At 41.6% G+C, this 15,943-nt stretch overlaps 1 protein-coding gene across 1 annotated transcript; it reads left to right on the top strand.

Moving 5' to 3' along the window:
* The first annotated feature begins 7,558 nt into the window (after positions 1–7,558).
* On the top strand, positions 7,559–15,943 carry LOC117549594 (carcinoembryonic antigen-related cell adhesion molecule 5-like). The gene is made up of 7 exons (XM_034221622.1): positions 7,559–7,694; positions 10,905–11,186; positions 11,690–11,959; positions 12,481–12,732; positions 13,203–13,489; positions 13,672–13,786; positions 15,717–15,943. Exons 1-7 carry the CDS (start codon positions 7,559–7,561, stop codon positions 15,941–15,943), a joined length of 1,569 nt encoding a protein of 522 aa, XP_034077513.1.

Raw genomic sequence — 15,943 nt, 5'->3', positions numbered from 1 at the left:
GTTGAAACAACTAAACTGCAGTCTGTGTAATAAAATGTAACAGTTTGAATTGAGTGGATCTGTTTGCATGTCTGTATTTTATCATTGCTTTTTAGAAAACAACAACAAAGCAGTAACACAATCAGAAACAACAACAAAGCTGAACCACAATCTGATATTAAAGGTTAGTAATCATGTGATCAAATTGTACATATGTATTAAAAATAAGATGTATTAACACTTTTCTTTCCTCCTAGAACTAGAAGAGGCTGTGTATGAGAACACTTCAGCGATATACGAGAGTGTATAGACTCAGCCGTCTTCTTTGTGCTAAAGGTACGTTTTAAGATATGTTATATGTATGTTCAAAGGTTTCTGTAGAAATATGTAACTTAGTTAATCTGAAGGAACCACTATAGAACCACATTATCAGAGCACTCATTCTAACATACACTTGATCAAAGCTCTTTGACACTTCCCTCTTTTCACTTCTCGTCCAACAGGCCGTTCAGAGGAAGAAGAACTTCACAACATAAAGACAAAGCGGCCCTAAATGTGATAACATTTATCTGGACAGCATATCAACAGACTCTAGCAATGGCGCATGTGATTATACAATCAGACAATGTGCGATAAAAAACATAACCCTATGAGAGACGTTCTGCAGCAGGTCTGGATTTAAAATGTGTCAGACAGGCTGGTATAAAACCTAATTAAAGTAAAAGAAAACATATTTAAAAAGGATGTAAGGACCAGTATGAATGAATAAATAAAATAATTAATGTTTGAACTAAGTTTCGACATCATGAATAGACAAATCTTTCATTTCTTGTGTAAGATTCAGCTTTTATCTTATGGCCTTTTTTTGTTTTTGTTTATTTGCGTTTATGAATTTAGTTTTGAAAAGGAAAATAAAAAAGTTGATACCATCAATCAAAGGTCCCATGACATGCTTTTCCATGTATTACCCGTCCCCTTGTGTGTTATGTAGCTTTTTATGCATGTGAACGGTCTGCAGAGTCAAAAACCCTCAAAGTACACCCTGTAGCGAGTAAAACTCTAACACAGAAAATACCTGTCTATGCTGCCCCAGAACGCCTCGTTGGAGATTTCTCTTTTTCTATTTCTTTCTTCCTGGTCTAAGTGATGTAACGACGACCAAATGGAACAATTGGTCCAAATGGACCAATCCGTGGAGCTCCTCACACACCAGGATCCCTTGGCGTCACTATCAAACGCAGTGGGGGGACCTTTGGCGTCAATTTTCAACTATCAGGGAGTCCCATTGACTTGCATAGAGCTCCCTGAACGTTGGTAATAGACGAGTTGGGATCGCGGAGAAACACTCGCTCAGCCTTATCTTTTCTCAGCCGCGCTACTCTGCGGAGTTTCGCCGGCACACACACTCACTCAGCCAGTCAGCCTTATCTTTTCTCAGGCTGTGAGTGTGTGGCGAACTGTGTGGCTAACAGCCTGGCTGTGAGTGTGTGTGTGTGCTCAGGCTGAGTTCCGCGATGTCTCGCTGTCTCGCAGACCCCACGCAGCAACCAGGAAACGACACCGGTAATACAGCTCACACTGTCCGCTCCTCGAGCCCCAAAGGGCGCAGCAGATTTTCGCGGGAGACTCCCGGTTTCACTGCCCTCTCCCGGTTTCCTCCCGGGGTCATATTTCTCCCGATTTCTGACAAAATCAGATTTACTCACGACTGTTTCCACTCTGACTTTAATACAGCTACACCATTGTTTGGTTTCCATGGTAGAAAGTCTCTTTAGTAGCGCGCACGACTGAAAGTCTGAGAGGGTGTTCTGAGGTCTCAAGGTTGGCAAGTATGCCCGCAACGTCCCGCCAACACGGCACCCAGACCCCACACAGCAGTCTCATCTGTTTGTTATTACTGATGTCATTTTCTGGTTGCTAACAAACGCCATTGTAACACATAATCACTGATGTTCCGCTGTAACGGTGGTGGACTCATCAGAACAGAGAGGGCGAGCTGACCAATCAGAGCACAGTGGGCTCATAGGGAGGGGGGGGCAGGAGCTCCAACAAGCCGTTTAGGACAGAGAGAATACACTTACCATACAGAGATGCTGTATGAGAGACCAATGTGAGTTTGGAACATTGAACAATGTAAATCTATTCTAGTAGACCTCAACAATGGAATATGATCAGTAGAAATGGCCATGACATGGGACCTTTAAGTAAAAGAAGAGTGGTAACAGAAAAGATGTAAGAATAAAATGTCAAACTAATTATGTGGCAATTTATCATCTCGATCTTAAGATGTTTAACAGGATAAATGAAACATTTCGGATTTGGTGTCACTAGAGGAAAAAAATGGTAACTTCATAGCAAACAATCAAACAATTTTTTTAATATCTTAGTCCCAATCATTTCACACATTACCCGCTACAACGGCCAAAACTACCTAAACACAGCTACATTGGAAACGTTTTGAAAATATGAAATGTTGTGATTGCGTCATTGTAATCGATTTATTTTAAAAACACGATACATTTCTGAATTTCTCAAGCTGTCTACTTGCCATCAGGTCTTCAAGGTGAACAAATTAAAGTTTTATGATATTTTCACAAAGCATGGCTCATTATTTTGTTTTGTTATTTATGAGCCTATATTCCTGCTACTGCAGTATTTGGGAATTTTCCTAGAACATTTTAACTATCCAGAATATTTGATATTGTTTATATTTGATATTGTTTATATTTGATATTGTTTATATTTGATATGGTTAATTCTCTATTCCACTTTTTACATTTTAATGTATAAACACGCTGCTGCTTCTGCCACCATATAAGCAGTGGTTAAACCATAGTTGTGTATACTTCATTTTAAAAAGGCCTTGAGATGATTGAGATTTTCCTGAAACCTGCTATCTGTTATGAACGACACAAGGATCAGGACCCAAATGCACGATACCAGAAACAGGTCAGGATTAACAAAGTATTTAATAAAAAGGCAAAAACACAAAACACTCACTAGGAGGATCAAAACTGATAAACTATAAGATCAAAAACGCTAAACAAAACAACTACTTGGATTTTCAAAAAAGTAACACAAAGAGTCTATCAAAAATATACTTAGCAAGATCAAGGGATGACTGGCAGACTTTGGGTGTTTCTCAATGTCGAGGAAGGCTGCTCCAGAGCCACTACTTCAAGGATACTACGTCATCGAGTCCCGCCGAAGGACTGTTCCAATGTTCAGGCTACTTGGAATTCTACCGAGGCGTGCGGCGTACTTCGTTGCGGGAAATGTCGAGGCTGCAGATGTGTATCCTCCGCGGTGTTTAAATCCCCACAATGCTTTGTGCATGGACCAATTTCCAAAATAAAGGTCTAGACACCACACTATCCTACATTTTGGAAAAAGAATGGCCTGAAGTACAATGCTTTTTTTAATTTACCTGATGTTCCAGTATACATTAATGTTTACCAAATAATAATGTGTTAATTCATGAATAAACACTCACATTTTTTTGTGTCATTTTAAACATATTTGGTGCAAGATGCAATAACAAAACTTTATAAAAGTGGGAGAAAAGCCACCCGGTCAATCTTGCGATCATGTCTGGTATCACTCCACAGCACCATGGTATCTACATGCTGTTTGACGTAATAAAAACCAAGCTCTTTTACGAGAGGCAACTTTTCAATGAATTATTAAGGATCATTTATAAATTGCTTGTTGCGTACACTGTCAATGATCAACAACAGTTCTGGTAAGGTAAACCTTTTAGAGGCAGAATTATAGTAACACCCCGCCCACAAAGTACTGCCTTGTTCTGTCTTATCTGAAATAAGCAAAGCAAAGCTAAAGGACTGTCATCCCATTTTCAGGTTGTTTGATGTTATTGCAGGAAAACATGGAAAAAGCTGTGATACACTTCATCATCCTGGAAGTCATCTCAGGTGAGCTCTTTCTATTTAAAATGTTTATTCATTTATTTATCAAAGAGAAACTATTAATTATCGACAGACATTTCTCTCTCTGTTGGAAGCTGTTTCCCTGTTGTTTAAATCTAAATGTCGGCGATAAGTAATGTTCTTCACCAACCCACTCTCTTCAGTCTGTGTACAAATGACACGACTTTACACATTGGAAATGCGTGCAATAGATACGCAGAAGTCCGATTTTGCGTGCATATGATACGCTAACCATTCCCATTGAGATCTGAGGCCGAGTTTTGCGTGCATATGATACTCCCACGTTACTTTTGTTATGAACGTATCTCAAATACGTTTATTTTCTACATATCTTCAAGAAACATATTTTCTCCCACGTTACGTTTGTTATGAACGTATCAGATGGATCAGAGAATATACAATGCCTTGCAAAAGTATTCACCCCCCTTGGCATTTTTCTTGTTTTATTGCATAAAAACATGTAATTTAATTTGATTTTTGGAGAATTTGTATTATTTGATGTACACAACATGCCTACAACTTTGAAGATGCAAAACATATTTTTATTGTGAAACAAACAAGAAATAATAATGAAAAATAAAAAAACATGTGCGTGCATAACTATTCACCCCCCTAAAGTCAATACTTTGTAGAGCCACCTTTTGCAGCAATAACAGCTGCATGTCTCTTGGGGTATGTGCACATGTCTATAAGCTTGGCACATCTTTCCATTGAGGCTGCAGCCACACGAGGACAAAAACGGCCGTTTGCGTTACTGTTTAGTGTCATATAGACCATTCGGCCACACGAGGACGACCGCATACGGCACTAAACGACTGAGGAAACGATAATGGGTCCCAAGGTGGATAGAACGGCATACGCAACGCTCTGGGGGGTCAAACAGCTCCGTGTGTGCGACCTATACGGTCATTTTCTGATAATGATTGCGCAATAGCCCCGCCTCTCCCCACCTCTGCTGCTCACCTCCGCGTACCCCGCGCCATTGCTGATGTGTTTCGCCACCAACAACAACAACAATGGCGGATCGCAGAGTTGCTATCGTGCTCCGGACGCTACTGACCATGCTACAGTTCTTTGTGCAACATCTACAGCAGACTTACACATCCGGGGGGATCTTACTCGCTGCTTTTGTGGATATGTACTGCAGCTTCAGCGATCATTTTCTGATAATGATTGCGCAATAGCCCCGCCTCTCCCCACCTCTGCTGCTCACCCCCGCGTCTGTAAACTGCACACTGAATTCAGATTATTTATCTTTCTCTCGATATGGACATAAACGCGAGTGAAGTCTAATCTGACAGGACGGAGACACCTCTCAAACTACCTAAACTAGTTATAAATATGTGTATTTTTACTGTCGGCCGGGTCACTCATTACTGGATCAGCTGCTGCATGAAACAGACACTGACGCTGTCCGAAGAGAGGGAGGAAAAAGAGAGGCTCCGTGTATTTTTATTATTATATTATATAGAGTCGTTATTCATTTGTTTTAAAGCTCAATAAATAACAAAGAAGACCTTTGACCGGCACTTTTATAATTTTGTCGGAAGGTTTAAACTTTAATACACGTTGACTGGCGAAAAACTCTGCCCGGTTCCCTCGGCCCCCACCGCGGAGAATAACCAGAAGGGCAACCATGACAACCATGCTTCTTCGCTGCTTTTGTGGAGTAAGTTACAGCGCCACGTACAGGCTCCTGCATATGTACTGCAGCTTCTCCAGCGGTTGGAGCTAAACGGAGCGGTCTCGTGTGGACAGACACTATCCGGATAACTATTGCGTGTGGACGGAAGCTTGTTTGCGTTTGCGTTAATCCTATGCGTTTAGCCGTTTTCGTCCTTGTGTGGCCGGGGTCTGAGATTTGCTTCCATTCTTCTTGCCAAAACTGCAGCTCCTTTAGGTTAGATGGGTTCCGCTCGTGTACAGCCATCTTTAGGTCTTACCTAATCGATTGGATTAAGGTCTGGGCTTTGACTAGGCCACTCCAAAACTTTTAAATGTTTCCCCTTAAACCACTCTAGCGTTGCTTTAGCAGTATGCTTTGGGTCATTGTCCTGCTGGAAGGTGAACCTCTGCCCAAGCCTCAAATCTCTGGCAGACTGAAACACAGTTTCCTCAACTATTTCCCTGTATTTCATAGCTCCATTCATCACTCCTATTTTTACCAGCTTCCCAGTCCCTGCTGCTGAAAAACATCTCCACAACATGATGCTGCCTCCACCTTGCTTCACTGTGGGGATGGTGTTCTGAGGGTGATCAGAGGTGTTGGGTTTGTGCCAGACATAACGTTTACCTTGATGGCCAAAAAGTTACATTTTAGTCTCATCCGACCACAGGACCTTCTTCCACATGTTTGGGGAATCTTCCCCATGCCTTTTGGCGACCTCCAAACATGTTTTCTTTTTTTTTTTGCGACTCTTCCATAAAGCCCAGCTCTGTGGAGTGTGCAGATTCTCCTCTCTCTGCTGTGGAGCTTACCAGCTCCTTCAGGGTTATCCTCGGCCTCTTTGCTGCCTCTCTGATCAATGCTCTCCTTGCACGGTGTGAGAGTTTTGGTGGGCGGCCCTCTCTTGGCAGGTTTCTTGTCGTGGCATACTTTTTCCATTTTACAATAATGGATTTAATGGTGCTTCGTGATGTTCAACGTTTGTGAGATTTTTTTATAACCCAACCCTGTCTCATACTTTTCCACAACTTTGTCCCTGACCTGTTTGGAGAGCCCTTTAGTCTTCCTGGTGTCGTTTTCTTGCTTAGAAAGGCCACTTGCTGTGGTATGGAAGACAGAGGCCTTCTACAACAGTTGTATATACAGAGATAATGAGGCACTTGATTGCACACAGGTGAACTTAATTTCAATAATTGTGTGACTCTTTTTGGGCTAAATAGCAAAGGGGGTGAATACATATGCACACACTTTTCAGTTTTACATTTTTTGTTATGTTTTAAAACGTGCTCTTTTTTTCTTTCACTTCACCAATTTTGACTGACTTTGTGTGGGGTCTTGCCATCAAATCCCCCCAAAATATTATATTATTTTTGGTTTTAATGCAAGAAAATAGGAAAAATGGCAAGAATACTTTCGCAAGGCACTGTACATCTAAAGAAATCTCCATTACAAGATTACTTTAAGGAGGGGTCAGATGTCTTCTTAAGCCTGGCATACTACGTCATGGCTTGATCATTGTATTAGTACAGCTGATGCACATGCTTCACTTGAGTGTATGAGCATTCTGTATGGGACAGCAACGACTGATCATATACCTGTTGCTATGTCAATAAATGTCGAACATCTACCTGGGCTAACCAGAAATGTAAATAGTGCTCAAACAGAAAAACTAGACTGGTCAACCCTCACAAAGGAAGACATTACATCCTATTATGCTCAGACGGATACATCCTTAACTAATATTCATCTACCTAGAGATGCAATTATGTGTAGTGATGTTAATTGTAAGGATGCAAAGCATAGGGGTGATATCTGCTCCATGTACAATGATATAGTAAGTGCTCTGTATGAAGGCAGTAAGCCTTACTACAAAAGTAACAATAAGACACATAACATCAGGCCTGGCTGGAATAGGTATGTAGCTGAGTATCATGCTGAAGCCTGTGAAGCCACCAAATCATGGGCTATGGCAGGCAGACCCAGACAAGGGTCTGTATTTGAGTACAAGAAGCTTACTAATGCAAGATACAAGTATGCTATTCGCTTCATCTGTAAAAATGAGCAAGCCATGAGGGCCGATTCCATGGCTAAGAAGCTGCTAAGTAACAATGTTATGGATTTTTGGAAAGAAGTGAGGGCTATTAATAAATGCAAAATATCTCTACTATGCACTGTTCACGGAACATCCGGAACAGACAACATTGTGGAGTTATGGCGACAGCATTATAGTACCTTATTCAACTGTGTCTAAAGTGAACTGTATAGGGTAGATGATATTGATAACAATGAGTCAATGGTGATAATGCCACATGAGGTGTGCCAAGCTATAAACAAGCTGTCGGACAACAAAGCCAGTGGTGTAGATCATATTTCTGCTGAACATCTTAAATATGCCAGTGTAAAGATAGCTCTTCTTCATCTGCTTTACTGCCTTTATGAGTCATGGCTTGTTACCAGACTCAATGTTGTCTGTTCTGTTGGTGCCAGTTATTAAGGACAAAGCTGGTAAAGTGGGAAGCCTAGATATATAGGCCCATAGCATTAGCCAGCATACTGTCAAAAGTCCTAGAAAGAATTCTGCTGGACAGATTAGATGACTTTATTAACTCAACAGATAACCATGGCTTTAAGGCTAAACATGGCACTGACCTGTGTATATACGCCTTAAAGGAAGTAGGTAATAACTCATCAGTTCTTATGTGTTTCATTGATGCTTCTAAAGCCTTTGATCGTGTTAATCATATAGGAAGTTATTTGTTCAACTGAGTCAAAGAGGTGTGCCCAAATACATTGTGAGAATTCTGGTCTACTGGTATGGCCACCAGACTATGCAAGTCAAATGGGGCAATAGGGTCTCAGCCCCATTTGGGGTTAGCAATGGTGTCAGACAAGGTGGAATTATGTCCCCAGTTCTTTTTAACCTTTATATTGATGATCTGTCCAAGCGACTGAGAGCCTGTAATACTGGATGCATGATTGGTAGTACTCTAGTGAACCATATTATGTATGCAGATGATCTTGTTGTGCTGAGTCCATCTAGCGCTGGTCTTCAGCAGCTTCTTGCTGTTTGTTCTGTGTATGGTGTGTGGAGCATGACATCAAATACAACGCCAGTAAGAGTGCTGTCATGATCTTTAGAACCAAAGAGGATAAATGTCTTAAATATCCTGATTTTAAATTGTCTGATATTAATCTTAGTGTCTGTAATAAGTTAAAATATCTTGGACACTTTATTACAGAACAAATGACAGATGATGAAGATATTTATAGGCAATGCCGCATGATGTATGCACAAGCAAACATTCTCCTACGTAAGTTTGGTGCATGTACAGATGGAGTGAAGATGTCTCTATACGGCACATCTGTGGTCAAACTACAGAAAAGCAAGTTTACGGAAACTTCAAGTAGTTTATAATGATGCCATGAGAATATTGCTGAAGAGTGAAATGTTTGTGGCTGCAGGAGTCAATACTCTACAAGCTGTTTTAAGAAATCTTATGTATAAATGTATTTGCCGGCTTAATGACTCTGATAATGAAATCCTCTTGGCCTTATTGAACATAAGGTTTAGTACTACACGCTACCAATCGCAGCTGTGGAGACATTGGTATAGTTGTCTCTTTGTAGGACACTGATTTAAATTATTCTTAAACTATAAATTATTTTTATGCTGTGTATGTAATTTATTATATGTAATGTCTTGTCTTTTTTCTGGACCCTGAGTCTGTGATAAAGTTTTCATTCATTCATTCTTCCTGTCCTGCTCAGCAGACTCTAAACCCCCTCCCCAGTTGCAGTAGTTTCTGAATGGAGCCCTGCTGTCTGATAATGGACCAGAGCTCACACTGAGTCAAAGTGGAAGCTACAGCTCTCAGGCCTTCAACAACAAAACTCTGAGATATGAGACATCTCAGCCTTCTTCTGTAACTGTACTGGGTGAGTACGTTTTTTTGGATATAATCTTCTAAGATAAAGATGATTTCATAACTTCAACAAGCCATTTCAATTGCCTTGTGTTGAAAAGTGCTATATAAATAAACTTGCCTTGCCTTGCCTCGCCTTACCAAAAAGAAAAAATTCACCACCTGGATTTAGCTAAGCAAATCGGTAAGAGCCATCCATTGGATAATTACTGCAGTGAATAATATGTTTCAGCTAGCAACAAGTTATTTAACCCCCGCTGATGCGGTGAGGAGCATGTCATTTCTTAAGCAACCATGTCGGAAGACATATCCTGTGGTCGGGGAAAGGATGTTAATCAGTTTCAGAAGGGTCAAATTATGGCACATTTCCACTGCAGTGGGGTAGCCCCGTTTAAGCGTCCCTAACGTCCTCGCTCAAGCCTCGGGCTGCCTCGCTGGCCGTCCGAGGCCGTGGCGCATTTCCATTACAGTTTAGGACCTGGGGTAGCAATGCAGTGTAGGCGGGGCGATCGGCTTTGTTGTTCCGTCGAGCTCCGGCTGGATTTTATCATCCCCAATGAGATGTAGAAACGTCGTCACCTCCTCGGTCGACCACGGTGTGCTTTTCTTTGACGTTGCCATTTTTGTAGCTCCTCCGTTAACAAAAATGCTGTGTATAAAAATGCTGCAAGCTTGCTTCTATATATATATGCGACGCTAGGGATGATCTCGCGCACGATCTTGTGACGATTCTCTCTGACCAATCAGCAGTCGAGAGTGTTGACGTCACTAGTTCAGCCCTGGCCCTGGCCTGATAGAACCACGATTTTATGGGGCCGGAAAAAGAGGGAAAAAGTACCCGCTAGCCGGTACTAGGCTATATGGAAAGGCCACCAAAAACTGGCCTGGCCGCTTGAGGACGATTAAAGACGCTTAAACGGGGCTACCCGCTGCAGTGGAAATGCGCCATTATTGGCAATTATCAAATTATCAAGCAAAGAACACAATTTAGAAGATTGCTGAAACTACTCAAATCAGGTTAACGCATTAATAAAACCTGGAAGGATAGTGGTGAACCATCATCATGCCTAGTGCCACCGTACAAGCCTTTGAGGGCAGTGTTAATGGTTGCTACAGTTGGTCAGGTCTAGGTTCAGCAACGTTATGTTCCCAAAGAATGAGGCCAGCTGAGCTCATTACACATTTGTCTCAGGGGGAAGACAGCCAAGGAAAACACAACTCCCACAATTAATGCAAAGAAACTGAAGAAAGCTCATGGAGAGCAACACAAAAGGGCAAATCAATTATATAGAGGACAAATGCTCATATTGAATAATGTCCAGCCCTTGTTAGGAATGTTTGCATTACCTAAAATGTCCAAATAATAATGAATATATTTTCCTCCAACAGCACCAGTATCCAGTGTAAAGGTAAATGCCAGCTCGACAGACATTTTGGAGTCGAGCAGCAGCTCCGTCAGTCTGTCCTGCTCCTCCTCTGGATCCCCTCTCTCTTTCCTCTTGCTGAACAGCAGCTCTGAGGTTACAGGAAGTGACAGAGTTCAGATCACTGATGGGAACTCCACTGTAACTATAGTTAATGTGACCCGCTACGACCAGGAACCCTTCAGCTGTCATGCATCTAATCCTGTCAGTGAGGTCACCAGCGATCCAGTAACCCTACTCATCGTCTGTGAGTTTCTAACGAACATCTTCTTACAAAACATTGAGTCAAGCTTCATCTCATGTGTACTTTTCCCTCAATATTAACTTTATTTATCTGCCACATTTGGAGGGATACAATAAGGCATGTTTTATTCATACTGTATGTAAAAAATGAGTTTAAATATTTAGAACAAAGTAAATGTATGGACAATATGTAGGTGAATAAGTAAAAATGAATAAAATAAGACACTATATATCAGTGATATTGCTAAGACTTAGAGGGCAAAGACAAACAATACAAATGACAAAACTTCATTGTAAAGTAGCCTTTAAAACCAGAAAAAGACAACACTTGTGCCATATAATGATATCACAATATCTATATTCTAACATGTCAACTAGCCGTGTATTACAATATTTATATAATATTATTATCAAAATATTGCCGAGCACTTATCTGTGATGTTCTCTTCCTTGTTTTTTTTCCTTATATTTCTATGGGTAAACATAACTTTGAATGTTCCTCCACAGTCGGGCCAGAAAATATAAATCTGATAATATCTCCGTCACAAGAATACTATGACGAAGGATCAGACATCATCCTGACGTGCTCAGCTGACTCTGGACCTCCTGCCTTTGTTCAGTGGTTTCTGAACGGAGACCTGATGTCTGATACTGGATCAGATCTCAGTCTGATGAACGTTCATATGAGTCAGAGTGGGAACTACAGCTGTCAGGCCTTTAACAACAAGACTCTGATGAATCAAACATCTCAGACTGTAGCTGTCTCTGTACGAAAATGTAAGTTGAGGAGAATTACTTCTTGTTGATTTGGGTCCAAAATAAGTAGCATTTATGGGTGTTTGTTGTGAACAAGTCACTTTAAAGGTTGGAGATAGGGCTGTGGATATAAAGGAAAAAAAATATCACAATCTTTCTGATGAAATACGTCCATATCAATATTGCAAGGATATTGTTTGGTTGCCTACATTTCATTTGATTTCATACAGAAATAATTACTTGGAGATGTAATTGTGTTGTTGTTGTATTTGTAATCAAATGTAGGTTAGGGAGAATAACTTATTGTAATGCTGTTGGTTAAAATAAGTAGACCTTTAGGCTTTTAGTTTTAAACAGTGATTAATTGAATAAGTCAGAAGTAGTTATTTAAAGACTGTATAGTTGTTTTGTTGGACACATAATTGTTACAGAATGTGATATTCTTTTCTACAGAAACAGGCAACACAAGTCAAAACAAATTACTTGCAATTGCAATCTTATTTTCTAATCCCAACATTTTCTTTTTTTTTCTCCACCCATAGCACACATCTCAGATGTCGTAATAACACCAAGCAGCACAGATCTGTCAGAGTTCAGCAGCTCCGTCAGTCTGTCCTGCTCCTCCTCTGGATCTTTCCTCTCCTTCCTCTGGCTGAACAGCAGCTCTGAGGTTACACTGAGCGACAGAGTTCAGATCACTGATGAAGGATCCACTCTCAATATAATTAACGTGACGCGCTACGACCAGGGACCGTTCATTTGTCATGTGTTCAATAATTTCAGTAACTACACCAGACCTGAGCCTCGACATCAGCTGTGAGTATTCTTTAAAGTTACAGCATCTGAATGAAAACACTAGAAAGACCTTTAAAGGGGCCCTATTGTGCTTTCGGGGGTTTACCTTTCCTGTAGTGTGTTAAATACGTAAATCATATGTCAATGGTCTGTAAAGGCTAAAAATCATATCGTATTGCAATTACAAGATCAGACAAATCCTCACAATGTGTTGTTTTTTCAATGCAAGCCCAGCTTTGATTTATACTTTTTACAGGCGTCATGTCAGGTTAGTTTATCTAAATGTGTTTACTGAGCTCCTTGCTGTTTGATAGCTGCAGTGTTTGGCTGGTGCTGAGTAAATGAAGGCTGTATTAAGTTTAATGATGCATCTCGGCTTTTAAACGGCACACTTAACATTAATGACCCGTTCACACTGAGCCAAGCTGGAAGCTGTTTCGCTCAAGCTGCTGTTATTATATCGTTGATTATACCATTTTATGTCTTTTTCTCGCAGTTGGGCCAGAAAAGACCCTTTTAAAGCTTTCTCCGTCACAAGAATACTTTGAGAAAGTGTCAAACATCAGCCTGTCCTGCTCAGCTGACTCCAAACCTTCTGCTGTATTCAAGTGGTTTCTGAATAGAGACCTGCTGTCTGATACTGGACCAGATCTCAGTCTGATGAACGTTCAGATAAATCAAAGTGGAAGCTACAGCTGTCAGGCCTTCAACGAGAAAACTCTGAGATATGAGACGTCTCAGGCTGTAGCCATCTCTGTACAGATCTCTCTCCATACATTGCTTGCTGCTGCAATAGCAGCAGCAAGCAATGTATGGAGAGAGATCTGCAGGTTAAATAGAGCGGCATATTAAGGAGACTCTGTTTGGTTGGTTGTAGAGTGGCAAGGGGCGTTATGTATGAATGCAGCATAAGTGCTCGAGTTGACTGCCTGAACTAGCTCGCAGGCTTCGCCCCATTTAATGTGACCCGCTACGACCAGGGACCGTTCAGGTGCAACGCGTCGAATGGTGCCACAAGTGAAATCAGCCGGTCGATGGATCTCTTCATCCAATGTGAGTTTATGGCAAAGGGACTTGTGCTACAACCTGAGATAAGATGGCAATCTCTCTCAGGCTCCATACAAAGTCATTAATGTAATAGTAGGAATGGCGGACGTTAAACACAACTATGGGTCTAATGCTCATCTACCCAAAACTCAATAACACAATTCACATCTGATCAGCATAGGTTTGCAAAAGAGAGGTCTAAATTAGGGCTCCACGATTTTGGGAAAAAATCTAATTGCGATTTTTCTGACAAATATTGCGATTGCGATTCGAATTGCGATATTTGTTTTTAAGCGACCCAACGGAAGTTTATTGTAAAAATGCGGCCATAACTCCGGCGAGGAAGGTCGTATCAACGTGCTCCCGTCTCTAGCACCCCCGCAGCCCGAGCTACGAGTGAAAGAACTAAACTTACATGAAACTTTCGTTGGGTTGCTTTAAAGTCAAGCTTCAGTTTAAGATTCACCCTGTAATAGAAACATGTGATGGAGCATTACTAACCTGACTCAGAAACCATCTAGGAAAGCTCCATTGGAAGCCATTTGGAAAGGGCAGGCACTTTCAGAAGCACTTGGCAGGTGATTGGATCAATCTGTCTATCACCTTCTATCATGAGCCACTTCTGATTGATTAATAATGGCTGGTACATGTGGAGCACAGCACTTCTGATTGGTGTGGATGACTGACACACAATAAAAATTAAAAAAAATTATTAAAAAAAAGACTTCAAGTAGGGAATGAGTCCTTACCCCAAGTGAAGGAGTTCAAGTATCTCGGGGTCTTGTTCTCGAGTGAGGGAACAATGGAGCGTGAGATGGGCCGGAGAATCGGAGCAGCGGGAGCGGTACTGCAGTCGCTTTCCCGCACCGTTGTGACGAAAAGGGAGCTGAGCCAGAAGGCAAAGCTCTCTGTCTACCGGGCCATTTTCGTTCCTACCCTCACCTATGGTCATGAAGGATGGGTCATGACCGAAAGAACGAGATCGCGGATACAAGCGGCCGAGATGGGTTTTCTCCGCAGGGTGGCTGGTGTCTCCCTTAGGGATAAGGTGAGAAGTTCGGTCATCAGGGAGGGACTCGGAGTTGAGCCGCTCCTCCTTCGCGTCGAAAGGAGCCAGTTGAGGTGGTTCGGGCACCTAGTTAGGATGCCACCTGGGCGCCTCCCTAGGGAGGTGTTCCAGGCACGTCCAGCTGGGAAGAGACCATGGGGTAGACCTAGGACCAGGTGGAGGGATTATATCTCTTCGCTGGCCTGGGAGCGCCTTGAGATCCCCCAGTCAGAGCTGGTTGATGTCGCCAGGGAAAAGAAAGTTTGGGGCTCTCTGCTGGAACTGCTACCCCCGCGACCCGACCACGGATAAGCGGAAGAAGATGGATGGATGGATGGATAAAAAAAAAGAAGTTAAAAGAAAATCGCAGGCTTTGCGATTTGATAATCGCATCATTTAAAATCGTGATTTCGATTTAAAATCGATTAATCGTTCAGCCCTAGTCTAAATGCCCAATGAGGATCAGCACAGCAGTTTAAATAATGAAAACAGAGAAGAATAGAGACGGAAATGTTATCATGACAAAGGTATTTATTTTACTTGTAAATTTATATTTTATATAATATATAAAATGAAGTGTTTGTTCCCATTATCTGTGTGCACTGAATCAAGTCTGTATCAGACCCGTTGCAGCCCCGTTTTTAGAGATTTGGGAATGGAGGAAAAGAGAGAGGGTTGTGTTTTCTGACGTAGAAAAGTGCATTTTGCATGATAGGTCCCCTTTAAATAAGCTTAATAGTATTTCTACAATGTGTACATACTTTCATTTTACTTACTTTCAATGGGATTTGGAGTTCTCAATACATACACCTAATACATTTTTAGCCAAAAGTCAACATTGGTTAAGGCCCACAAAAGGCCTCTATGTGACTCTTTGCTGTGTTACAGACGGACCTGACAACATGGCCATCAAAGGACCTGAATCTGTGCGTGTCGGAGATTTCACGATGCTTTACTGCTCCACCATGTCCGTACCATCACCAACGTTCACCTGGTTTCTTGATGGAAAGCCAACTTGCGTGCATGAGGCTGCGTACGTCATAATGTCCATCAGCAGCTCTGACAGTGGGACGTACAGTACAGCTGCTCCGCTGAGAGCTCTGCAACAGGCCTGA

The sequence above is a fragment of the Gymnodraco acuticeps genome, unplaced genomic scaffold (assembly GCF_902827175.1).
Source record: "Gymnodraco acuticeps unplaced genomic scaffold, fGymAcu1.1, whole genome shotgun sequence".
Classification (NCBI taxonomy): domain Eukaryota; kingdom Metazoa; phylum Chordata; class Actinopteri; order Perciformes; family Bathydraconidae; genus Gymnodraco; species Gymnodraco acuticeps.
Note: the sequence above shows the minus strand (reverse complement) of the source record. Positions and strands in the feature narration are given on the sequence as shown.

Excerpts from the sequence above, each read along its gene's own strand:
- LOC117549594 (XM_034221622.1), top strand. The coding sequence starts at position 7,559 with ATGGCAGGCAGACCCAGACAAGGGTCTGTATTTGAGTACAAGAAGCTT. Across the intron at positions 11,187-11,689 it reads AGTAACCCTACTCATCGTCT|TCGGGCCAGAAAATATAAAT; the intron begins GTGAGTTTCTAA and ends GTTCCTCCACAG. Across the intron at positions 13,490-13,671 it reads CTCAGGCTGTAGCCATCTCT|CTCGCAGGCTTCGCCCCATT; the intron begins GTACAGATCTCT and ends TGCCTGAACTAG.